Raw genomic sequence first — 25236 nt, 5'->3', positions numbered from 1 at the left:
CATGGTTAGAATGTATTAAAATGTAAGATCATAAAACAAACACATAATTTTAAAAGCACATTTTGATTCTCATATTTGCTTAGAGTATTTGTCCGAGTTCTGGGCATCTATTGTTCTTCTTTAGCTGTAACCGAATCAAACTCAGCACATTTTGCTTGTCAGGCAGGCACTTAAACCACTGAGCTATATCCCCAGCCCTCATCTATTTTTTTTGTTTTTAATCTCAGATGTATTACCCAGAGATGAAGGTCCTGTCTACTCCAAACATAAATGGGTTAGTGGCTGTCAAACACAGACCACTCCTTAAATAATACAACAGAGTATTGTGATATATTCTAAAATTATAACCTCTTACAGATATATTGAGTGCTCTATTTAAAAAATTCTTACAGTAAATGACATGTTCCCAGTAATTCTCTCCCCAAGATAATTAATGTCCCTTGCTTTGGACACACTTATCTTGTCTTTCTTGCCAGTTTCTGAAGCAATTCTAGAAGTTCTTTTTCTTGAGTTTCTTCATGAAGTCTGATTTAAAAAAATACAGTGACTGCTGCTGCCAAGTGACATCCAAGGGAAAGGTAGCCTGGTAAGACACGGTGTGTCCTCATCTACCTTATTCACCCCCTCTGTCACCACACGACTCCTGGCTCTTCCTCAAAATCAAAACGACCGCGAAAGGGAAACATTTGAATCCATGCAGGACACTGTGCAGCCTGCACAGTGTAACTAGAAAGACTTCCGGAAATGCTTCACAAAGTGGCAAGCATAATGGGATAACCATGTTGGAAATGAGGGGACGGGGCTGGGGAGACAGCTCAGCAGGATAAGCGCTGGCCTGACAAGTGCAAGGGCCCAAATTCAATCCCCAGTTCCGTAAAAAAAAAAAAAAAAAAAAAGGAAATGAGAGCACGTGTTTTGAGGGGGATTAGTGGCATCTATCTATATGGCTATGTATGTATGTTCATCGGGATATGAGCAGAGGCAGGAGACACAGAAGTCCCTCAGAAGGGTCACATCTTTTATTGAGTCATATTTTGCATCTTCACTTCCTCAGTTTGGAGAGAAATGCTTTTCTTGTCCTCTTCTTTGCCTTTGTCTCTGGAAAGTGGAAGGTAAGTGCTCACCAGGGGTCAAAGTCACCGGCAGGGTGAGCTGCGGCTGCCCCACGGGCTCATCCCCTTGCTTGGGGCAGTCTGTCGCTTCCCGTCCTGCCGGCTCCAGTCCTGCGGAGCCCAAAGGTGGTCCCCGAGCCGCCCAAGCCCGGCCGAGGTCCCAGCCCAGAGGCAGAGGCCCAGGCGGAGCGGAGCGCGCAGATGGCTCACTTCCGAGCCAGGTTCCGCGCGGGTGCTCGCCAGGTAAAGCGGGAAGCTGAGGAGGGACTGGCCTGGGCCGAGAGGAGAGAGAGACACCTGGGCGTAGTAGGCCTGCCTTAAGGGCCCTCAGCGCGCCTGGCTGCACCAGTGCCTTCCAGGTCAGAGGCCTGCCCGCCCCTAAGTCCTCCCCCTGCGCCTTTGAGATACAAATCTGCACTTTAGGAGCCTCGCCAGGGCCCTATCCTTTTGCACTGGCTCGCTGGACTTTGGCCTCCCCTCATGCTGTAGTCTTGACCACTGCTGCCCTCACGTCTGCAATGCTGTAATTTCTCTTTGGCACCTCTGAGCAGAGGAGTACAGGCCCGGCAGGAAAGAAGCTAGTGGAGCTGCAAGAAGTGCAAGCGTGAGTGAGTGCGTGCGTGCGTGCGTGCATGTGTGCGTGGCTGCGTGCGCATGCGCATGTGTGTTGCCATCCTGATTTGATTTTGGAAATCCTCCACCAAATTGTACAGTGAGATTGTAGTTAGTGGATTCGTGGCATTTAAGTCTTGCAGACTTGAGCTCCACTTCTATATCTTACCTCATGTACTATTTAGAGTGTTTTTTAGTCTTCTTCAGTTTCTGCCTCTGTAAAATGGGAATAGTATATCTATCTCATTATGAGGATAATTAAACTAATATATGTGAACTTTTCATTAAATATTGGTACAATGCTTATTACTGTCTCAGTGTAAGGCCTATAGCTGTTCTTCTTGGGACATGCGAAGAAGGCAGATTGGTTGTCCTGACAACTGAATTCCTCAATGTGTGCCCTGTTGGACCTATTAGTGTTTTGTGGGACATGGTGAGGGGTGACCCAGCCGGCTTCTCAGTCCCTCCTAGTGCTAGAATTGTGTGGTCACTTTATCACAATGTTCTGCCCATTTCCTGCCTTTCTGGAAAATATGAAGTACAGTGATGACTGGGGAGGATCAGCCCAGTGGCTTCTGAGCTTCAGAAGAGCACAGCTGGCCAGGCTGCGTAGGCTGGAACCTGAGTGAACACAGTGCCTTGCCAAGGCTGAGTCTGCTAGCTGGCAGCTCTGGTCATCTGGAATCAGAGGGACGATCCCAGAGTCTTTATGTCTTTATGCACCTGCATAACTCCCACCCGAGGTAGTCCCACCCCATGGCATACAAAGGTCTCGCAACAATTTAAGGGCTTCAAAGACTAACTCAGAACTCCTCTAACTCTGGAAGAGTTGAGCCCCAGGAGGTTGAATGATTTGTTCAAGTTAGTGACAGAGTTGGGCTTCGGAACACAGGTATCTCTGCTTCCTTTTCCCTCACTTTGTTTGAGGGAGTTAATTAAAATTGCGTCCATATTTCTTTTTCTTTTTTTTTTTTTTTTTAAAAACTATGTTCAAAAGTTCCCTGTTTATAGCAGTAGCAGCTGAGATTACAGTAATATTTTCAGTTTCCACAATCCCCAGAATGATATAAATTTGCACCACCTACGAAGTGACTTGAAGTTTGCTGTGTGGGAGGTGGGGATGGACTAGAGGAAGTAGAGGGGGCGGGAGAGAACTTGTAAATGCATTCTCCCTGCTTGATTCCATCTCTAGTTAATGCTTTTAGAATATATATGATGACTCAGGAATAATTTGCATTCAGGGGCTGATTCTTTCATTCAACACTTAACTGCTGCCTCCTCTGTGCTCCATACCACACAAGGTCGAAGTCACAGATAGTCAGCACCTGTGGTCTGCAGGGGGCTCCAGAGCAAGGCTGCAGTTACAGGAAATGGTCATTATTAATGTGAGACCATTAGTTTCCATTACTGTAAATCTTGGCTATTATTGCTTTTGCCAATGCACATGACCAGCATTTTTTTTTTCAAATATTTTATATGAATGTCTACAAAACAGTACTGAATTATTGTGGACCGATCAGGCCCACGACCTTCCAAACAAGTGCGTGGTGAAGGCTTAAATAAAGGAGGCAAGTGGTATAATTTTAGGGCACCGGGAGGATCAAAACGCTTTAGCAGAAATCAGGATTCTCTGGGAACTGAGACAAAGAATGTCCCTGGATGGCCTGTATTTATTTGGCTTTAACACAAAGGAAGCAGGTACTGAGGAAAGCGCAGGAACTGAGCAGGACCTTGGGAGTAAGGTCAAAGATTTTCCCAAATAGTACATTGTGCCAGTCAGGGGAACTAACTTATTTCTAGATTCACATTTACTTCAGGAGAGTGGAGCCTGTAGCTGCAGTCTCTAGTAAGTTGGGGGTGGAACCAGGGGTCTTGTCGCGCGCGGCCTTGCCAGCAAGGAAGACGCAACCACTGGTTGTGTCTGCGCAGCTTTTATTGCCCTGTTACATCAGCCTTCTTCCTCCTCGAGGCCCCTGCTCTTAGCTTATAAGTCTCAGGGCTTCCAACCATGGGGCGCCACGTGTGTACCGTCCATTGGTCCAGGTACGGAAGCAATGCATTAGCCCAAGCCTTGGCCTTTTATGGAGTTGTTGATTACCAGGAGCGCTCACCCCCTGAGGGCTTGGAAGGCGGAAACCGGCGCCATCTTAGGGCGCGGTTATACGCAGCTCCCTACACTCAGCGCTGACCTTGTCTTGTCCTTTGAGTTGTCACAGTATCACAGGCTACTTCAGGCCTCTCAGCCAGGACCAGTGACTCACAGAGGTTCAATTACTGAGTCCACTGCCCATCTCCAGACAAGGGATCCAGACTCATAAGTAAACATAGAAAGCCCATCGATTAATTTTAAATCTTGCTTAGAGCCATTTTATAGTGGTCTCCATCATTGACTAAAGCTTCTTTCATTTGAGCAAAAGAGTGTAGTTTTACAAAATGGTAGTTTGTTTGATAGCTGCTGATTGATTTCGGGAGCAAATGAATTTGCTTGCAGTTCTGAGGGAATAGCGATAAATTGGTATTTGCAAAGTGCTTTCATCCATATTAGAGAAAATGTAAAACTTAGTTGGTCTGAAACGCAGTAAGATTTGAAATGCCTGTGATTATCTTCCAAATCACACAGGGAGTGCGCTGGAATGAGAAAGCAGAGTTAGACAGGGAAGAGGAGAAAGAATCTATTTAAGATTACTAAATTGCTATCTGTTTTGATAAGGTAATTGGCCAGAAAATTAAATGCACTGTGTAGAACAAAGCTGTTTTCTGTAAGCTGGTAGAGCCAAATGTCGTTTTTATTCATTAAGTACAGAAATATAAGGAAGAAATAAACAGCCAAAAATTAAAACTACAGAAAAAATACAGTCAACAAAAAGAAATAAGGCTATTTAAAGCAAATTAATACTTGCATTTGAAACTTTATTATTCAGTATAAGATTTATGGAATTACCTTCTTCCTGATTCCTCTCTGGGTGCATTCTACTCTCCAGCGTTCTTCCTTGGAAGAGACTTGCATAAACTGGAAAGAACATTCAATCATGATGCAAGTAATTTCTAATTACTAATTTTTAATCCTCAGTATGATTTAAATGACAAACTGGCTAATCTGTTGTTTTAAAATTCTTCATCTACACAATGATATTTGGGATTCAATCATCCTTTAACATTGTTTCCAGCTGTAGAGAAGAGATTTTAATTTTAGTACTTTCTTAATGGTAGAGGGCTACCCTTGATAAGAATCTGAACTTTAAGTAGAAATTTACACAGGAATTCAAATTAAGAACTCTAACTTTTGAAATCTGAACTCATTTCCTGGCATCTTGGTTAGATAATAAATGTATATGCTATTGATATACACCCCATGTTAGAATTCTTTTATTGGTTACATACTGCAAATGCAAGAGGACAAGGCAGGTATGGGTGATCTGACACTACTCCTACCAGATTTCTAAAACCTACTGTGACTGCAACATAACCAGCTTGACTTTCTTTGACAAGAGCTACCATGGATGAAGTATTCCTGGGACTAAACTCACATCAGGAAGCCCAAAAGAACATCTTGTTTGCATTCCAAGATGGTATCCTTCCTCCTTTCAGAAGCTATAATGAGGATTAAACTTCACTGTTAATCTGTCCATTTGCTTTAGTTGATCATGCTGGAAAATGCTGACGACAACTGTTGGGGGAAGACAAAAGTTGAAGGAAGTCCTGAAATTCTTTAAGGGAAGTTTAGTGAAATACATTTAAAATGATGGGATTTCAATTCCATTGATTTCAACTAACCTGTGGAAACTTGGGAAATTGCTTATTTATATTTTAGCTTTAATTTACTTACCTGAAAAGTACAGATATTATTATATCATTCATTAGGATTTTAAAAGGATACTTGGAAAAAAATTAACATCCCTGGAACATAATAAATATACAATACATGGTAATTAGTATTATTAGCATTGTCTTTCTACCAACTAATCACTTTTACATCATTTGCTTCTATTTCAAAAGAGCATTTGTGTGTCTTCAATGATAAACACAAACAATCATAAGCAAGAAAACTGGTGGGAGAAATCTGAGGAGGCACAAAATGATACAAAGCTAATGATACTTCACTAATTTTGAGAATCACCCCTTCAAAGGATAATAACTTTGATTTTTCTTCCCAACAGATATGACATCAAGGTTCTCATTGGGATGGGCAGTTTCAGCAAGGTTGTCGGGGTGGAGCAGAAGACTACCAAGAGACCTTTCACCATAAAATGATGGAAACCAGACTGAGAAAAGACTGTGAAGCATGTGAGACTGAGCTCCGCATCCTCACACGGGTTAGCCACCCTTATATTGTGCACACATGGAGATCTTTGAGGTCCAGGACTGAGTTTACCTGGTGATGGAGCTGGCCACTGGAGGGGGGCTCCTGGAGAGACTTGGTGCTCAGGGAGCATTTATGGAGCAGGATGCTGTCTGAATTCTCCGCATGGTTGCAGAGGGGATTAGGTATTTGCATGCTTTGAGAATAACACATAGGGACCTAAAGCCTGAAAATCTCCTATACTACCATTCAGGTGCAGAGTCCGAAATTTTAATCACAGATTTTGGATTTGCTCACTCTGGGAACAAAAGTGGTGACTGGATGATAAACATGTTCTGTGGGACCCCAGAGTTCATAGCCCCTGAAATTTTGCTAAGGAAACCCTATACCAGTGCGGTGGCCATGTGGGCTCTGGGTGTAATCACCTATGTTTTACTTAGTGGATCTCTGCCTTTTGATGACGAAAGCCATACAGAGCTTTACAGGAAGATTCTGAAGAGCAAATACAACTATACAGGAGAGGTAAGAGATTATTATGTCATGCCTCTGTGTTGGTGTAGAATAGTTTCTGAATCTGGGCATTGTTGATTCTCAGGGCTGGACGATTTTTTATGATGGAGAGAGAGAGGGGCTGCATTGTACATTGTAGGATGCCAAGCAAAATCCCCAACTGGCGCCCACTAGGTGCCTCTAACATGGCCTCCCCAGTTGTGAATCCCCAAAATATCACCATGCAATGTCCCTTGTAGAACAAAGTTGCTCCTAGTTGAGCACCATTGATTTCAAGTAGGCAGAGGCCTTCCTCGATTACTGAGCTGTGTGTGGCTAACACTCGACACTGATGACTGTGGAGGTCAGTGAGTTGGCGTGAAGTCTCCCTGCAGTTGGCACGCAGAGCCTGAGCTGGCTGACTCATGTTCCTCAGAAGCTCAGCATGGCGCTTGGGCGTTTGGTGACAGATTTTCTTCCTCAAATCTGAAAAATCCAAGCCCTCTTTACAAAGTAGTGTCTCCTCAGAGATGTGTTTAACTTCACAGCTTGTGTAAAATAATCATGCGTTGTTTAACTTGGAACTCCCAGTGTTCATGAATGTGTGAATTTTTTGTTGTTTTGGGAAGGAATGAAAGTTGCCAAAGCTTCGTGTAGGAAGAACAACAAAATAGAAAACTCACTTCATGTAGGGTAAATGAACAAATTTAATCTCTCATAAGAATGTTGATAGTTTGATTAAACCTACTTACAATGTAGCATGTATTTACTATACTTTCTTAAAATCAAAATGAAATAAATAAGAGTAACATTTTCATACTTTGGAAGAACTTTAATGCCTTCTTATACATGTCATTTTTTAAATTAATACAAATTAATACATGAGAACTAAAACTTAGAAAAGGGAGAGGAAAGCATGAGAATTCAGACAGTGCCATACCACTGTTTATTGAAAAATTTAAAACATGTAAGCCTCAATAATAAGCAAAGAAATGTAAAAGAAACCAAAAATACCTTTTTTTGGTCTTTCAAATTGATGAGATAAAAGCCCAGGGCTATTGGTTCTAGAAGTGTAAAGAGATTATCCCTGTCATTCATAGAAGGTACATTGTCACATGTTTCCTGAAAAGTAGGTTGAACGTGTGCATGCAGAAGTATGAACAATTTATGTATTTTCCTGGTAATTCTGCTTCTAAGAATCTGAAGAAGTAATCTCACATGCAAGTAAGGTTTCAGGGTAAGGATGTTGTTTGAGCTCTAAGACAGTGTTTAAATAAACTGTGAGAAATCCACATACTAGAACATAGTGGCCCCTATGCATATTTTAAAATTATAAGTGTATTGGAAAATGTCCAGGTAAACTGTCAAGTGGAGAAAAGTAGCAAGCTATTCTATAGCCTGTGTACTCGGTATCCTCATGTTCATGTGGGAAAATGTACACCATGGAAAAAGGCTAAGAGGAAATGTAATAGAATGCTAACCTGTATCCTGGGTTGGAAAGTCCGGATTCTTTTGGCTTTTTTCTTTATATTTTGAATATCATTATATTTTTGTTTTGGTTTCGTTTACACAGAACACATATTTCTATTTTGGTCATCTATTGTTTTGCAACAAACCATATCAAAACCTAGTGGCTTAATCCAATAACCAGTTTAGCATGACTCGGAATTCTGTGGGTTGATGAGGCTCAGCTTGTTGACTTCCTCTCACCTGTAGGGTGGCATTGTAGCCTCCTGAGCACTTGATTAGGACACAGGGCCAGTATATCACGAGGGCCCACTATAGCTTCTGACATCTTGGTGGAGGTGGCTGGAGAGTTGGGTTGACTAGGTCACAGGGACTGCATATTGCTTCTTTTTGGCCTCTCTGTGGTTGGCAGGATCCCATTTTCTCCATGAGGCTTTCCCAGCAGGGAAGCCAGACTTCTTACATGGCATTTATGGGCTTATAAAATGGAATCTTTGAGGCCAGGGAGATAGTTCAGAAGAATAATCACTTCCCTGGCAAGCTCAAGGTCCTGAGTTCAATCCCCGGTTCTGCCAAAAAAAAAAAAAAAAGGAATCTTTGGCCATGGATATTGTGGTTGGCTCCAGATCACTTTGGTCACATGCAGTCAGTCACATAATGTGGTTACTGTGGGCAAGGTCCACTGGGCTCTATGTATGGACCAGAGCTCTCAATTACTTTCTTTAATGGGAGAAGATGAATACATTTTGTTGAAAAGGTTTAATTTTGGATGGATGCTAAGACATGCCCCAGAAGCAACCTGGAGAAGATGGTTCATGTGCTCCTGATTTACTCTGGGTGGGTGGCTAGAGAGACAGGTGAAGAAGCAGCGACCGGGAAGTGGAGGTAAAGGAGGAGAGGAGGCTCAGGCCAAAGTGGGCCAGCCTCAGGCAGCAGAGGAGCTACTTCCTGGCAACGTTCAGAGGCAGAGAGCCAGGTTTTCACACTCACACTTATCCATTGGTGAGGGCATTGTTGGTGGTAAATCTCCAGATTTCAGGATCAAGCCAAAGTGAAAAAGGTGGTGCTAGGTTTTAGAAGCTAAGCGCATCAGTTAAAAACTGAGCACACCTCCAGAGAAGTGGACATGAGAACTGACACTTTCTCCACTCGAGGAGCCCCGAGGCCCCCAATGGAGTCCCAAGGCCCCCCACTGTCTGTTTCTTGGGCTCATTCCTGTCTGTAGCTTCAGAGTAGCAACAATACACACTGCAAAGTGGTAGTGTGACACCATCATGTGACACTGGATATATATTCCCTTGACTCTCTTCCCTGCATTTGTCAGGCACATATGTCTGTTGTATTAACTGTCATGTTAACATCTTTTAATGTTATCAAACATTTTATCTTAGGTTTCCACAACAAATGGCACACGCTGAGCAGCATAATGAACAGACACTCACTTCTTACAGTTTTGGAGGCTGCAAAAACCCAAGATCAAAGTACTGGGAGGGTAGGTTTTATTGTGAGGCTTCTTTCTCATGGATTTACCCTGAGTACATACGATTTGACCTTAGGGTGCTCACAGAAGGAATGAGAATGAGCCTCTCTTCTGTAAAAAGAGTGACTGGGCATGATGGGACGTGTCCAAAATTTCAGGACTCTGGCAGGCTGAGGCAGAAGACACAGACACAAGTTCAAACCCAATCTGAGCAACTTAGTGGGATACTGTTTTGAAATAAAATTTAAGAAGGCAGGAAGTATAGCTCTCAGGGTGAGTGTCCTGGATTTAGTCTGCAGTACCACAAAAACAATGGACGAATGAATGAATGAACAAATAAACAAGCAAACACTAATCCTATCAGGTGATGGCCCCACTTTTAGCTTAATTTTAGTTACTCTCTTTTTACTTTCATTATGTCCTTTGTAGGCTCACCTTCAAAAAACCATATTTGGAATTAGAGCTTCACTGTGTGAGTTGTGGATGTTCAACAGTGTTCAGTTCAATGATATAGGAAAACTATAACTCCATTCCTATGAGATGTCAGAGGTGCTGAGTTTGTGGTCTCACAACATCAAGGAATGAAGTTGTGAACCAAAGGAGGAAGTTAGAAGAGTTTCATTGGATATAAGGAGAACAAGAATAGTTCCTAGATTTCCAGGAGGGGTCCTAAATAGATGGTCACTGAGCCCCTTGTCCAGGGTAATTTATACAGCAAAGTTATAGTAGGAGTATGACATGGGTCAGACTACAATCCACTAATAGGATTACAAGGATATAGCCAATGTTGATCCAGTAGGAAAGTAAGTCAGATAATAAGGTACATGGGAAGAACAAAGCTCTGGGGGATGGCAGGCTAGTACGGGTCCATATGTCCTGTCACCCACCTGTGTGTCTGATGCCCATCAGGGCCCGCTGGACCGGGTAGTGCTTTTTATAGCATCATCTTGAGTTGCTGTGTATCTTGTAGGACCGCCTGCTGGTCTGCATCCTGAAGTGTGGATCTCTTTAGCTTTGTCTCCAGCCACAATTCTGATGTCTGTTTTTTGTGCCATCTTTCCTGAAGCCACAGTCCTTCTTTGACGGTATATTATTTTTTAATCCAATTTAGCTGACTGTATTAATAACATCAAGGAATTGTATGTTGGGAGACTCAGAAAATTATAATTTTTTTCTGTTGTCATACTATTATATACTTAGGACTTATGGACAAGCCCAGTAATTTCAAATTTATTTATCTATTAGAGTAACTATTGATTCTGGAAACACAGACATAGTATAATATTGGATTACACAACCAGTTCTGTGTTCACTAAACATTGGTCATTTAAAAAAATTCACTATATCTCTGCATTTATAAAATAGTAGTAATAGTGGTATCTACCTAATAAGATTGTTGTAAAGATCAACAGAGCCTAAAGAAGTGTTTAGAATAGTTGTTGATGTTGGTCTACCTAGAGTCAGTGTTACTCTTTCTTTCTTTCTTTCTTCTTTCTTTCTTTCTTTCTTTCTTTCTTTCTTTCTTTCTTTCTTTCTTTCTTTCCTTTCTTTCTCTTTTTTGGAGGAACCAGGGATTGAACTGAGGCCCTTGTGCTTGCCAGGGAATCGCTTATTCTACTGAGCCATCTCATTGGCTCCCAGTGTTACTTCTGAGTTCATTGTTTCTTTTGTTGTTACTTTTTCGTTCCCCCTTGCAGTACTGATGTTGAAGCCAAGGTCTTACCCAAGCTAAACAGGCACTCTACTGCCAAGCTACATCTTGAGCCCCTTTTAAAAATTTTTAGGGGGAGATGACTCAGTGGAATAAGCACTTGCCTGGCAAGCGCAGGGGCCTGAGTTCAACACCTGGTTCTGAAAAAAAAAAAAATTAGGGTCTTATTAAATTTCTTGTGCCTGACTCAAACTTCCCAAACTCCTGTGTTGGCCTCCTGAGTAGATGGGATTGCAGTCATATGTCATCAGCCCGTTGTTACTATTAACACAGGAAAGCAAGGTTGAAAGATTGAATATTACTGAACAAATTATTAGTTTCTTGATTTTTTTTACCAATATAAACTTCATTTTTCAAGTGCACCCGTTTTATCTTTTAAATGGAATAGTGAGAAAAGGCTAACGTTAGAATTTTAATACAAATAATAAATTATATTCAGTCTTGCCATTAAGTTTGGAATAATATATTTCTTTTATGTATTTAGTACAGGGTCTACAGGGTCTCACTACACAGATCAGACTTATAGTGATTCTCCTGTTTCAACTTGCCAAGCGCTGGAATTAGAGGTGCGCGCCACCACGCCCATTCTCAGTTGCCATCTCAGCACACCTCTGGGGTGGGGCTGGCATGTAGGCCAGGGATCAAACCCCAGTCTCTGTGCCTGCATATATTGTTATGTAACTGGATTCCAGTGGATCACAGTAGTTTTTGGTGTAAAATACTTTGATAATAAAACAAATCTTATAACCACATTAGACAAGTGACAAAGCAAAGCAGTGGTATATGGACATTGATAGACAACAGTTCTTATCTGCCTAAACTCATGTGATTTCTATACTGTTAGGAAAAAAGACTGCACACTAATGTAAAGCAGAAGAAAGATACAAGTCACAAGGTTGCCACCAATAGAGATTTATAACTAAAATCACTAGTTTTAGAAGAGTTAACTACAGTTAGTCTTTAATTCTCTCAAGCTACAAGAGTCAAGACATTCAGAAAATAAAAGAACATTCTTTAAATTTCTTTTAATCCTTCCAAGGTAGTGAGTAGTTTAGTAGCTGGTGTGAAATTTTACTTTTATTCTTTTGGGGGGATTATTGTTGTTTTACATAAATTCACCTGTTTCTTTTGGACAACACAGACAAATAGGCCAAGAAGCAGAGCCAGATGAGGAAAAGAACAAAGAAAATGGAAAAACGTCTTGAATTATCCACAAGTACTGTAATTTACTTGCAAGTAAATTAATTAAATGATCTTTGGATAGATAAAAGAAAATTCTACATTAACTTTCACATGGTTTACTACCTCTTAACCCAGGACAACTACTAATTCTTGTCCCATTCCATGCTGTTATTATTATTTTGTGTTCTGTTTATTAAATCCAGAGACTCTCATATGCTAGGCAAGCACACTGAACCACTCTATGTGGGCTTTTAATTTTTTTTGGAGGGCTCAGATTTACCATAGTAGTAATATATAGAATTGGTCTGAGGAGTACTGGGTAAGTTTTCTATTCCATTTCTCTAGATATAATCAGTAAATGTGTCCATGAAAGAACCGAGGAGAATGGTATGAGGGTTTAGTAATAATGAAAGTGGTAATAATAGAGACCTGCATATTTTATTCTTTGAATACCATTTTTCTACCCTTGATTTGACGCAATCCTAAGGAAGCTCTTATGAAAGTGATGAGGGAGAAACTGAGACCCTGGGGTTGTGGCACTGTGTGTAGCTGGCCAGCCTGGCCAGTTCGGATATGCTGACCCCCATCCCATGGCGCTGTCCCTTACTGAGGGGCTGACGGGCTGAGCCAGGGCAGTGTCGACTGCTGACAAAAGCCACACCAGGGTAAACTTTTAGGTAACAGCGAAGGCTGAGCCTGTAAGGAGAAATAATGAGCAAGTCTTTGTCCAACAGTGAAGGCTACAGTGGACACTGAACGATGTCTTTGGGTGATGGGTGGTAGGTACAGTGGGAATCTGTGTGTGGTCTCCTATTGCTTTTGGTCATATAACATTAGTAGCCAAAATTTTGGAGTGTACACACACAGCTTTTGTCCATTTGTAGGATAAGTACATACATACACAATAGTTTTTTACTTTACTAAACATGAACAAAAATAAATTTTGGATTAAGTAGATAAAACTAAAAATAAAATGGAAGCTCATTTTCTTCCCATACCTTCCTTTTTCTAATATATAATGTGAAATGGACTCATAGGCACCCTCTGTTTGTTCTTTATGGCTCAAGAATTCTGTAATTTATAACTGATTTTTGCATAATAGGCTTTGGCCGAAGAACTTTTCCCCCAGCACACTGGTTAAATTATTTTCCAAAACTGCATTTTAAAGTACATTCATTTAGTGTCAGTTTCATGAGCTCCCCATAAACTCTGCTGTACATATTTTATACTTTTTCCAGATAGGTTCAGTTGCTAGTCTTAAAATATTACATTGGAGACATCTAATTCAGCCTTCATTTAAATAGTCTTGGACCCAGGTAAGTGTGTCTGGCCCAGGACTGAGGAGATGTCCCAGGATGGGCGGGTATGGTGGCATGTTGGGCCTATATATGCTTGGCCTCAACTTGCAGGTTTGCACCTTATTTTTCTCATGTTTGAGTATTTGACCTATGTATTCATCTATTTTATAACACTTGTGTTGGGGATAAACATCCTTCGTATCTCATTTACCTAAACTGAAGGCAAAAAACAAAAGGAGTAACCCCTTTGAATACTGCTTTCTCGTTCAAATTCTAAGTTAACAGATGCTAAGAGGGTGGAGTGTGCTGCGTGTATGCCGGAGTCTGATTTTTTTTTTTTTTCCATTACTCAAGGGCAGAGATAATAGATTGTCAGGACTCTCTTTCCTAGACACAGAATTTTTTTTTAAAAAAACATAATACTCAGAAATTGTGTTTTACATACAGGGAAAGTATAAGCAATTTTCTCGTTTTTATAGAAAATAGATAGAAAACCTTAGGGCTCTTTTCCCCCCAGGTTTGTGTTATGGGCTGTTTGTAGGAAGCTTTCTTCCCTCTCCTGAGCCAAACTGAGAACCTGAGAGTGCTGTGCAGGCTTCAGTTCTGAGCTGTCTCCTCAGCTCTGTGTGTTGGTAGGAAGTGCAGAAAAGTTGAGGTATGAAGCAGCAGCCCTTTTCTGTCCCCGTCTTTGCGGTTGCCACTGTGCATTGCTCCTGTTGTACTCAGAGACTGTGCAGCTGCTGTCACGATGACAAAGTGACTTGGTGAAACGCCAAAGAGCTAGTTGCGCGCCTTGGCAGGGACCACGGCTCTGCCACTAGCTGAGTCCCGGCTGCATGAACTCTTTGGGCTCAGAGGCCCGTGTGTTAGAAGAAGGGAGGGCCTGCTCTGCTGGATGGCCTCTTGTGCTGCTTCCTTCCTGCTGTGGAGATGGTGGTGTCTTGAGTTGTGAGGAAGCTTTCAAAGGGGAGAAAAGTCGATGACTCTTTGACCTAGGCTGCTTTCCACTCTACCTGATTCTCGGAATCACAGGGGCGAGCAGCGTGGGGAGACGCTAGCCTGATGCAGACCGCACAAAGCAGCTGCACTTCCCAGCGCAGGCCCTGCAAGTAGGATGTGGGATGCTCACAGCCAACAGGAGCACGCTGGGCAGACATCTGGCGAGGAATTCCCATTCACTGGTCAGAGAATTTCCATGTTTTTCTTTTGCTAACAAGATCCTTTTTCAGCTCTCAAAGGTAGTTTTTCAGATTTGCTAGATATTATAATAACACAGTGTTCGAATTGCTTGTTGGAAAAGTCTTTTGGACTTGGCAGGCACTGCTTTATTTGTAAATATGAATCTATCTGTGTGCTTTAACTTAATTCATTTGATATAGTCTTATTTATTTATGTGTCTTCGTAGCCGTGGCCAAACATTTACCATTTGGCAAAAGGCTTTATAGACAAACTGCTGATTTTGGAGGCCAGTCATCGAATGTCAGTGGGCCAGGCCCTGGATCATCCCTGGGTGATCGCTGTGGCGGCAGGCAGGGGCCTCCGTGAAGAATCGCCAGAGAATTGCCTCCCGGAACCTCACGTGGAGGGGTGCTCCCCACTCTCAGAGTCCTGCATCTGCTCAGTCCTCTAAGTCATGTTACTCTCACAAATCAAAACCAATGTGGAGCAAAACAAGCTTAAAGACAGCGGAAACATCTCTCTCTGCGCTTCTGTAAGCAGATGACCTCTAGGTTCATTTTATGCAACTTTAAACCCGATCTGCTAACTTCACTAATAGCGTTCCGTCAGGAGGGACCATCTTGTTGCGGGTTACGGCAGCCTAAGTTGCTGAGGACTTGGGAGCATGTCATTACTTTTGAATAGTATTGACATTTTTGTTGGTTGTGTTTAGTCCTGGGGTTTGAACTCAGGGCCTCATACAAGCTCAACAGGTGTCTAGTACTGAGCTGTACCCTAGCTCTTTTAGTTTTATTTGTGAGACAGAATTGCAACCCAGGATGGTCTCCAATATGTGATCTTTTTGTCTCTACCTCTCAAGAATCTGGGATTATATGCATGCACAGCCACTGTGCCTGGATTTATGCATCATTATTTTTAACATGTTTTGGCCTCTTGTTTACCCTGTACCTATATTTATTTCCTAAAATTGTAATGCTGCAAAAAGATCTATGCTCATTTAGATCACTGGAAACAGTTGGTGAAGAAAAGCTCTGAAGTTTTGAATGGACTAAATAAGATACAAGGTTTTAAGAGTAGGAGAAGAATATGTGGTTAAATATGGGAATAAATTTATTTATCTTGAAATCACTGATCTTTGTTTAAGATCTGGTGTTTGCCCTTAGCTACAAGACACTCAGGAGAGTTAGCATCGTCTGTGAATAGTGTGTGTCTGCAAATCTGCAAATATCTATGGACAGCTGTGATTTATAGGACATATATAAAGAACCATGTGGTACAGTTTATCTCCATTAGAAACACTACTGGGGACACTATTGAAGAATACAGTTTGCAAAATTAGACAATAGTCATTTTTTCTGGTGCTAGCACTCATCACTCACTAGAGCTTATGAAAAGTATGTGATCATTTTACTTCTTTTTGCTACTATTAACGATTTCTGATTAGCACAATTCTTCTGTAATTATTTAATATAATGCCTTGAAGACTCTACATGTCCTCTTTGAAATAACTCTAAATAATGCATTAAAAGAGGTAAACTCCAAAGCCCAGTCTTTCTAGCAAGGCACCTATAGCCTGACCCCCAGTACGTTGAGGGCTATTGTATATAATTTTTGGGGAAAAATCATTTCATAACTGAATTGTGATTAGAGCTTGTCTGAGGCCTTGGGCTCTGCCAAGCAAGCCAGCTCTGGTGTGTAGAAACACCACGCTGTGCCTAGGTTGGAGCTGAGGCCGCCACAGTTCCGTGACACCGTGCTGCTTCAGGGCAAGATTACATCAACTGAAGACATGCCAGATCTTGGAGAACCAAGTAGTAATAAAAAAAGGTTTCCCCTGGGAGGAAGGACAAACTGATTAACCTGTCCTCTCTGCCACAGTCCTCACCAACACAAAACTCTCAGTTTGAAGTCACCGCAGCCCTCTGAGTCACCCAGAGTGATCTTTGCGCAAGACCTTCTCGTGTAAGACCACACTGTCCTCTTAGGTCATCTGGTAATCCCCTCACCATTTTCCTCAATGCAAATGTGATCAATAAACACCAAGGTTCTGGCTGCCTCGTGGCCATTTTGGTCCCCCATGAACAACTGGTCATCCCGGATCCCTGTTGTGTCAACATCAGTCTCTTGCCTTTTTGCTGTGCACGGTACCACTTTGCAGGAGTTTGGGGTCCACTGCAGGGGTCCCTGATGCTAATACAGTACATTTTTATAAAATGATGTAAAGACTGAAGTATTATTATGTCTGTGGATCACGTTATATATGAATGAACACAGTAAATAAATGATACATGTGTTGATACTGCTTTATTTATTTTTAAATACAACAACAAATTGCTAGGATGATATTTACTATAACAAGAAATTCACTGTGAATTTTTTTCTTTTTCCTTTTTAGGTTGTATATTTGGAATAGCTATCTATAAGTCTATATGCTATATGCTAAATATGTCTATATTCATAAATATGAATGTATAATTATTACTTTTTAAATTGCCATGCTGTATCACATATGACAGATGATGGATTACTTTCTTTAATGTAGAAAAAACATTTCCAAATTCTTAAGAAAAATAACACCAAGTGGGAAATATTTTGACAGGTGGTTCATAAAAATACAGATGGCTAATAGCATGAGAATGGTCAATTTCACTCATGATTTATAAAATGAAAATTAAAACAAGAAAGAGGTAGTATTTTGTCACCTATTAGATTAGAACTGTTTCTGAGTAGGACATGCATATGGTGGAGGCCTGCAGGCAGGCAGGTGCTCATATACCTTGCTTAGAAGCATTGAATCTGGTATCACTGATGAGGAGGATAGATTAGCAGCAATATCTATTTAAATTAAAAATGCCTTGGCCTTGACCTTACAGTGGCATTTCTAGAAATTGTCCTGCACATCTTCTTACAAAAGTGTGTGTGTGTGTGTGTGTGTGTGTGTGTGTGTGTGTGTATGGAACAATACATAAACATTGTTACATATATAAGCAGGAATCATGTGACTGCCTGGCAACAGGGCAGCCAGCATGCTGCATGGAGCAAAGGGAGAGCACTTACGTAGCTGTCAGAAATCACGTGGTAGGTCTACCTATCTGGTTGTATGCTATTTATAGTAAGTGACTAAGCAAGAGGCGAGGAGTACTGCAGTGTGCCATTCTGGTGTATGCAAAAGAATAGCTTCAGGAGTTTGAAAGATTGGCAAGAACTAGATAAAGACAGTGGTTATTACTGGAGAAAAGTAGAAAGTTTTGGGCAAGAGGAAAAGGTTTATTTTTCACTTTATACTTATTTCTACCTTGAGAACAATTTTAATTGGTATATTTGGTTTAAGCCTAAAGTTCAAGGCAAATCCAACTAAAAATGCAAATACTAAGGGGAAGCAACTGTCAAGGGAGAAGCTGGAATCAGCAGTCCTACAGGAATTGAGGATTCACTAGGCAGATGTGAAAACTGATTTTTATTCATTGAATAGTTTATATATTTGTCACTTGAATTTTTTAGACTTAAAAATCAAAACTTATAAATAAGTTTCTCTTTTTATGTATGTAGTACAGGGTCTCACTGTACTGTGTGGACTTACAGTGGTCCTCCTGCTTTCAGCCTCCTCAGTGCTGGGATTACAGTTGTGCACCACCACACCCAGTCTTGATGGCCGGCTCAGCATGCCTAGGGGTGGGGCCAGCACATCAAGGGATTGAACCCTGGTCCCTGTGCTTGCCTAAGCAGGCACTTAGTCCTCTGAGCTATCTTGCCAGCCAACAAACAGGTTTCTATAAAAATATTTGATATGAGGATGAGATAGGTCCTCCAAATAATCCAAGTAATATAGGGGAAATATCGTAACTTCCAACCTGCTAGATGTCTGATGTGCTAAGTTCATGTTCCCCAAAATTGAATGAATTCTAAGGAACAATGGAGGGTAGGAGCAAGGCATAGCTATCGAGGGAAAGGCAGCTTCTGTCTAAGGCAGACAGAGGGGGACTGCAAAGTGAGGGCAAAGGAGCCCAATTCCCAAAAGAAATTTTACAGAGTAAAATCACAAGGTGGGTATGAAAGAGTGAGGTGGGACAAAATCATAGAGTACAAATCTAGTCCCTTAGGCAATATAGATCCAACGGGGAAGCAAGCCATGCAGCAAGTGTGCATGGAAAGAACAGGACCTGCCCTGGGAGGGCTGTCCCACGCCCTGGCCCTCACCAAGTGGTTGATGGTTATTCAGTGTAGCAACCCTTGCTGTTTGTCCCTAGGGGAAGCACGCAGGTACAGACATTCTGTCTTTGTCTTGAGGTCCTGCCTCCAACAAAGGCCCTTCCACCCATAGCTGTATCTTCTGCACTCGCTCCTTAGGGAGCCTATCTCTCTCAGTCTGCCTATAATACTTCTAACTTAGCAGTTCATAATATATTGCTATAAATATAATTTATAATGCTAATACTTTCTGATTTCTCACATGATTGGAGAATAGTTTAAAAAAGAAAAGATCATGTAATTTTGTCCTTAAACTTACTTTGTTCCAAGCAACATGCTGAGTTATTTTTCTTTTGCAATGGATAAAGTGTAGCTTACTTTTTCAGTGAACTATTATTTAGAATACAGAGAAAGAAAATCCTCTCATTTGTAAAAGTAAAGATCAACTAGGAGATCTTTAAGTAAAAGTTGTCAGAGACCAATTAAACTGTGATCATAGTTGTATTTGGAATCCAAAGTTGGCAACGCTGCAGACTATGGCACGCAGTGGTGGCTTTGGGGGAGGGCTTGGTGAAATTGAGACCTTGCTTATGAGGCTTAATGTTTCCTCTGTGTGCTGCAAAACACCTTGAGGTCACGTGGTGCTTACCTGACCAGGGTAGTGTCCCCTAGGCACTTGCCTTTGCTAAGCTAGTGGCTTTTAGGATTTCTCCCCCCACATACTTGAAAGATTAGCTACATATGCTAGCTAGTGGGGTGTGGTAGTCATTTCACAATGCAATCATATTTGAAAGCGTTTCATTATATATGTTAAGTATGTTTTATCTACTATAATTATGCTAAATGAAATTAATGAACAGTTTTTAACTTGAGCAAAATTAATGTGATTATGGATGTGTCCTAAACATTTTCACTCTGACTGCATTTTTGACGGATATTTTTCATATACAGCATCATTTCATTTAGCTTTCATAATGTGTCTATGAGCTAAGTGGTTATTTTTAATTTGGTTTTATGTACGAGGAAACTAACGCTCACAGATATGAAGCTATTTATCCAAGATCACCAGCAGGTAAACAGAAGCAGGTTCAAGATGGAGAAACTCTGATCTCATGCTTCAACCTCCATCTTGGATCATTTCCAAGAAATAAGAATGCAAACAGTGGGCTCTGACATTTTAGAATTTGTTTATTTTGCCACAAAGAAATTACGAGGTACAGTATTATGCAAAGCTGCAGTATAAATATTAGTAGGTTCTGTGTATAATTGACTTTCCCATTCTTCGCCTGTGTAGGGCACCTTGAGATGCGTTTCTGTCACTGTCACACTTGGTTGGTGAGAAGCCCCCTGCAGTCATCCTCAAATCCAGGCACAGGACTCTGTTTTTGCAGAGACAAAAGAGGGTACTAAAAGCTGCAGGCAAGGTGGGGCTGGGCTGGGGAGGGGTCTGTCTAGCTTTAGAGAGTGGCAAGGGGGGTGGTGGAATTCAGAGATGCTGTTTGAGGCACAGGGGCCAGGAAAAGCCCGTTCAAGTGGTGAAGGGCCAGGGTGTGAGATGGGGGGCTGTGGTGCCTCCTTTTGCAGCACTCTGGTGTGCTACCGCAGGAAGACTGCAAGTTTGAGCCCAGCCTGGGCAGCTTAGCAAGACCTTATTTGGCCGTGACTCATCCACATGGCTGACACTGACAAAGGTTCTACAATCTGAGGTACAGGATCTCAGGATAAATCCTGAGGGGATTTCACTGACCTTATCAGACCCAAAAGCTACAACTCTTGTTGCATAGGTCCTGCTTTACCTTGGTCTTAACCATCCAGCAGAAAAGTATAAAAACGAAGTATAAGAAGTAAAGCCATGGTGTTATGTTGAGCTGTAGGGGACTCAGGTCAACAATTTCTGACCTTGCCAGTGAAGCAGAAGACCCAATACTATTATGGACTACTGGACTCTTTTAGAATATTTTGCTGAGTTTATACACCTATAATATTTAAATGATGGAACTTAACAAAAAAAAGGGGATACAGATGAATGTCCATTTTGTACCTGTGTATTCAAAGTGGTTAGGATAGATATATAGTTACATTCTTTTAATGAATAGAAGGATTTGTTCTAATGGTGTTTGTAAATAGGATATCAAGTCCGCATCTTGTACAGCAATTAACCACTAGGAAGAATGTATGCAATGTGTGAATTATTGAAACTGACCTACCAATTTGGTTTGAAACTGTCTCATTGCTATTTGTTTCTCAATAAAATTATGGGGAAAAAAAGAAGAAACAAGAAAAAACAGCAACAAAATAAATAAATAAATAAATAAATAAATAAATAAATAAAAAGCAAGGTTGGGATATAGTTCAGTCCAAAGGCCCCTGGGTTCAACCCCCAGTGTGTAGCAGGGAGGATGCAGGAGTTCGGAATCCCCAGGCAGAGGGAGACAGAAAGGTGTTCGATAGACTTAGAGGGGTTCAGCGCTGGGCCAGAGCCCCAGTCAGCACTTGTTTACAGGCCCTGGGGGATTAGTGAGAGCCGAGGGGCTTGGAGGCTGGCAGTGGCTCCTGACTCCTGCAGTTTTCAGTCTTGCTTATCTCCAAAACCCCAGAATTTGGTAGCCCACACTCAGCAGGCAGGCAGTGTGAAACCAATCTAGCGCCCCTACCCCTTTTTTGAGTGTGCCTGTGTGGGATTCTCTTTCCTTTAGCATCTCCTGCTCAGCAGCTAAAATTCCCATTGCAGATATTCTAAATTGCTTGATGATTTTTAGAGGGTGAGTGAGAAGGGGAAGGGCCGGTGGTGAAGAGGTTGGCACAGAATGCTAAGCGGGCAGATGGGCACTGGGAGCTGTCGGTGGGAGGAAGCCGACGCCCTTTCCAGCGGAGCGTTCCCTGGCGCTTCCAAGTGGCTGCCCAAGGGGAAGTTGGTAATGAATTCTCTTCTCCACCGCTGTTTAGAAATTCTCACCGATCCATTCAGTTTGCCTTTTGCAGTTCATCTGGTAAATTCATAGCTCTCTCCCTGACTTAATTTCTTTTCTGTTGATTCAATGTGACAAGGAACTTTGATGTCATAATTTATATCACAAGGAAGAGTTCTCCCTACTGTCCTTTTGTTACTCTCCTCAAAAAACAAAAACAAAACAAACGCCCCCAACCCAAAACAAACAAACAAACAAAGGAAAACCAGACAAACAAAAATAACTCACTAAGTTTTGCTGTTGAATAAAACGTTTTGACAGTTCTAGGCACAGCACTGAATGAGCTTGAGAACACCTGAGAGAAAACTAAAAAATTAGCACTTTTTCATGTTTTGAACCTATGCTACCATCCTCTGGTGAAATTTGGCATTGCAACCCAATTTCTAAATACTTGAATATTCCTTAAACAAACAGGTTGGTATGAATAGTTGAAAGAATATCCATAATATTTTATAATAAACACATTAATTTTACATTTGCCTTCTAACATTCTTCTCACTACTTAATGAAATTACTTCTATTTTTTTTCTAATGGAGAATACAGGTTTCTCCCGAGCAATAAAAATACCTCATCTCTCATTGTCTCATATTCATGTACATTTGTCTTATCATTTGTCCAGAGTACAACTCATACTTTTTTCTTCTAGCCCTTTTCCTTGCCTCCTGGCTCATGTGATAGTTCTCTGTCATCATTGCTTGTCTCTTGTTTATTTATTTGTTTATTTATTTATTGTCTTTTTGAGACAGGGTTTCACTGTGATCTAGGCTGACCTTGAACTCACTTTGTAGACCAGGCTGGTCTCTAGTGTGCAAAGATCCTCTTGCCTCTGTCTCCTGAGTGCTGGGATTACAGGTGTGTGACACCATGCTTGGCCATATTTTTTAAATGTTTGCCTCAAAGATATACTTTTTAATTTTTTAATTTTATTTTAAGGAAGGGTCTACAGGGTGTTCAGAGTCTCACTACTAGATCAGACTCGTAGTGATCCACCTGTTTACAGCCTCCCAAGAGCTGGGATTATAGGTGCATGCCACCACTCCCAGGCTCAATTGCCGGCTCAGTGGGTCAGCACAGCAGGCCTGGGGATCAAACCCCTGGGCTCTGGGCCTGCTTGCAGGTGTTTTAATCTGCTGAACTATTTGGCTAACCCCAACTTTTTTTTTTTTTTTTTTTTTTTTCCAGAACCAGGGATTGAACTCAGGCCCTTGTGCTTGCCAGGCAAGCACTTATTCTACTGAGCTATCTCCCTGGCCCTGCTGGCCCTGACTTTTTAATTATTTTTAATCTTTTATTTATTTATTTATTTGGTACAGGATCTCACTATGTGGCCTAGATTCATAGCGATCATCCTGTTTCTGCCTTCCCAGCACTGGGATTACAGGTGTGTGCCACCACACCCAGTTTCAGTGGCTGGCTCAGCCTGGGGCAGTAAAGGCATGCAGTATTGAGGATCGAACCCCGGTCCTTGTGCTTGTCAAGTGGGCGCTTAGGCGTCTGAGCTATCTCCCCAACCCCAAGATCTACTTTTTATGACATGTGCAGAATGCTGACGACTACATCTTGAGGAATTCCATGTTTGACTGATAGAATTTGAATCACAGAAATCAGGCTCAGGTGGATTGTAGTCATTTTTCATACTAATAGGTGTCATCTATGTGTTGGTCACATGTAACTGAAATGGTGAGCCGTCCTTTAAGTATGTAAAATTCTGGAAAGTTTAAATCTGTAGGCTGACATGTGAAACTGCATTGCATTTAATATAACAAATACCTGTGGATTTGTGCTTGGGATAGGGGTTTCAAAGTCTGGCACAGAAGCTTTACTTCTACAAAGCTACCTTAACCAGGAACTTAGTTCTTAGTTAGAAACCCGGGTGGGTGCGGTCAGCATCTACAGGCCTGCTGTGACCCGCTGCTGTGCAGAGCTGCCGCCTAACGAACCTGCACACGTGTGTGGCCAGACCACGGGACGTGCCCTCTCCCAGTCCCAAGGTATCGGTGGGCTTGGTTCCTTCAGGAGGCTCTGAGGAAGAATCAGGTCCATGCCCCCTCCTGATGGTTGCCAGCAACCTGCCGCATCCTTGGAGTTCTGACCGCACAGTTTCAAGCGTCCTTCCCCTCTGTTTCTCTGTGTCTTCTCCTGTTCGCTTCCATAAAGATACTGGACATTTCCCTTAGAGCCTGCGTGACTCAGGCAGAGCGCATCTCTCCAGCCTTCTCTTGGTTATGCTTCAGAAAAGGGAAAACCTTCACTGCAGGTTCTGCTCGGCCCTGCCTCTTAGGGATTACTATGGAGCCCTTCACAGACAGACAGGGTCGCCTGCCCTTTGCAGCTCTGGAGGAGATGCCAGAGCCCCCTCAGGACTGGCTCCCTCTTCGTACTGTGGCTCTGGTCTCAGTCTTTGGGGTCTGCTTGCAATATTCCTGAAATGGCGCTGTCAGTATCAACTAGCAGGTTTGTTCAGAAGCAAGTTCTGCATAATTGTTCCAATTCTGCAGCATAAAATATTCTTGTTGTATCTATTTAGGAAAAGAGATTTTATTTGCCTTTTAGAAATAATTAGTTCAAAGGATCAGATCGCCTAGTTTGTATTTATTTTTCTATTTTGAAGGTTTTTGGGCATCTTGAATAAGTTAGCTAAAAATGAGGTAAATATCAATCTGAATGTAGTAGAACAGGAACACAGGGAAAAAAAGAAAGAATGGAAAGCAAGAAATAGGAAAGAACCAGAGGACAGTGCTATTACACAGACATTCAAAATAAAGATTAGAACCCGTCATGGGCACTAATAACTTGCTAAAGATAAGCAAATCTGTTGCACTTCCCGTGTTCCAACAGTATGCTGAAAGCAGCAGGCAGGCCCCCGCCTCTAAATTCTAGGCAGCTGTGGAGAGCGGCTGGTGTGTCTTTCAAACAGTGTTCCCCAAAATGTTATTTCGTGCCACTGACTCCACGCTGTGCTTGCGACCTGGGTCTGGGTCCTGGCTGCTTGTGGTGGTCATTCGTGACCCAGGGATGTGTTCTGTCTGGCCTGGTGACCATGCCAAGCGCACGGGGCGGACACCTGCTTCCCTCCACATGCAGGTAGCCCGGGGCAACAGCTCTGGAGGTTCCCCATGCCAGGCTTTCCTCCAGAGATGGGAGGCTGCTGCAGTGCCTGAAAGAAAAGGCCAGCCAGGTTATTCCCATGCCATTAAGAAGGTCACAATTTATATTTGCAAAATCTTAAAGTAGTTTTGCCAAAATAC

At 41.9% G+C, this 25236-nt stretch overlaps 1 protein-coding gene across 1 annotated transcript; it reads left to right on the top strand.

The window, feature by feature from the left end:
- Positions 1–1065: 1065 nt before the first annotated feature.
- On the top strand, positions 1066–15366 carry Pskh2 (protein serine kinase H2). Its single transcript, XM_012517331.1, is given in 8 exon segments — positions 1066–1112; positions 1193–1336; positions 1338–1355; positions 5882–5970; positions 5973–6059; positions 6062–6546; positions 15057–15179; positions 15181–15366. Coding segments are annotated over 8 exon segments (1179 nt in total).
- The last annotated feature ends 9870 nt before the right edge of the window (positions 15367–25236 follow it).

Source organism: Octodon degus, unplaced genomic scaffold (genome assembly GCF_000260255.1).
Source record: "Octodon degus isolate 3935 unplaced genomic scaffold, OctDeg1.0 scaffold00165, whole genome shotgun sequence".
In the NCBI taxonomy this organism is placed as follows: Eukaryota; Metazoa; Chordata; class Mammalia; order Rodentia; family Octodontidae; genus Octodon; species Octodon degus.
The sequence above is the reverse complement of the archived record's forward strand: the minus strand, read 5'-3'. Positions and strand labels throughout refer to the sequence as shown.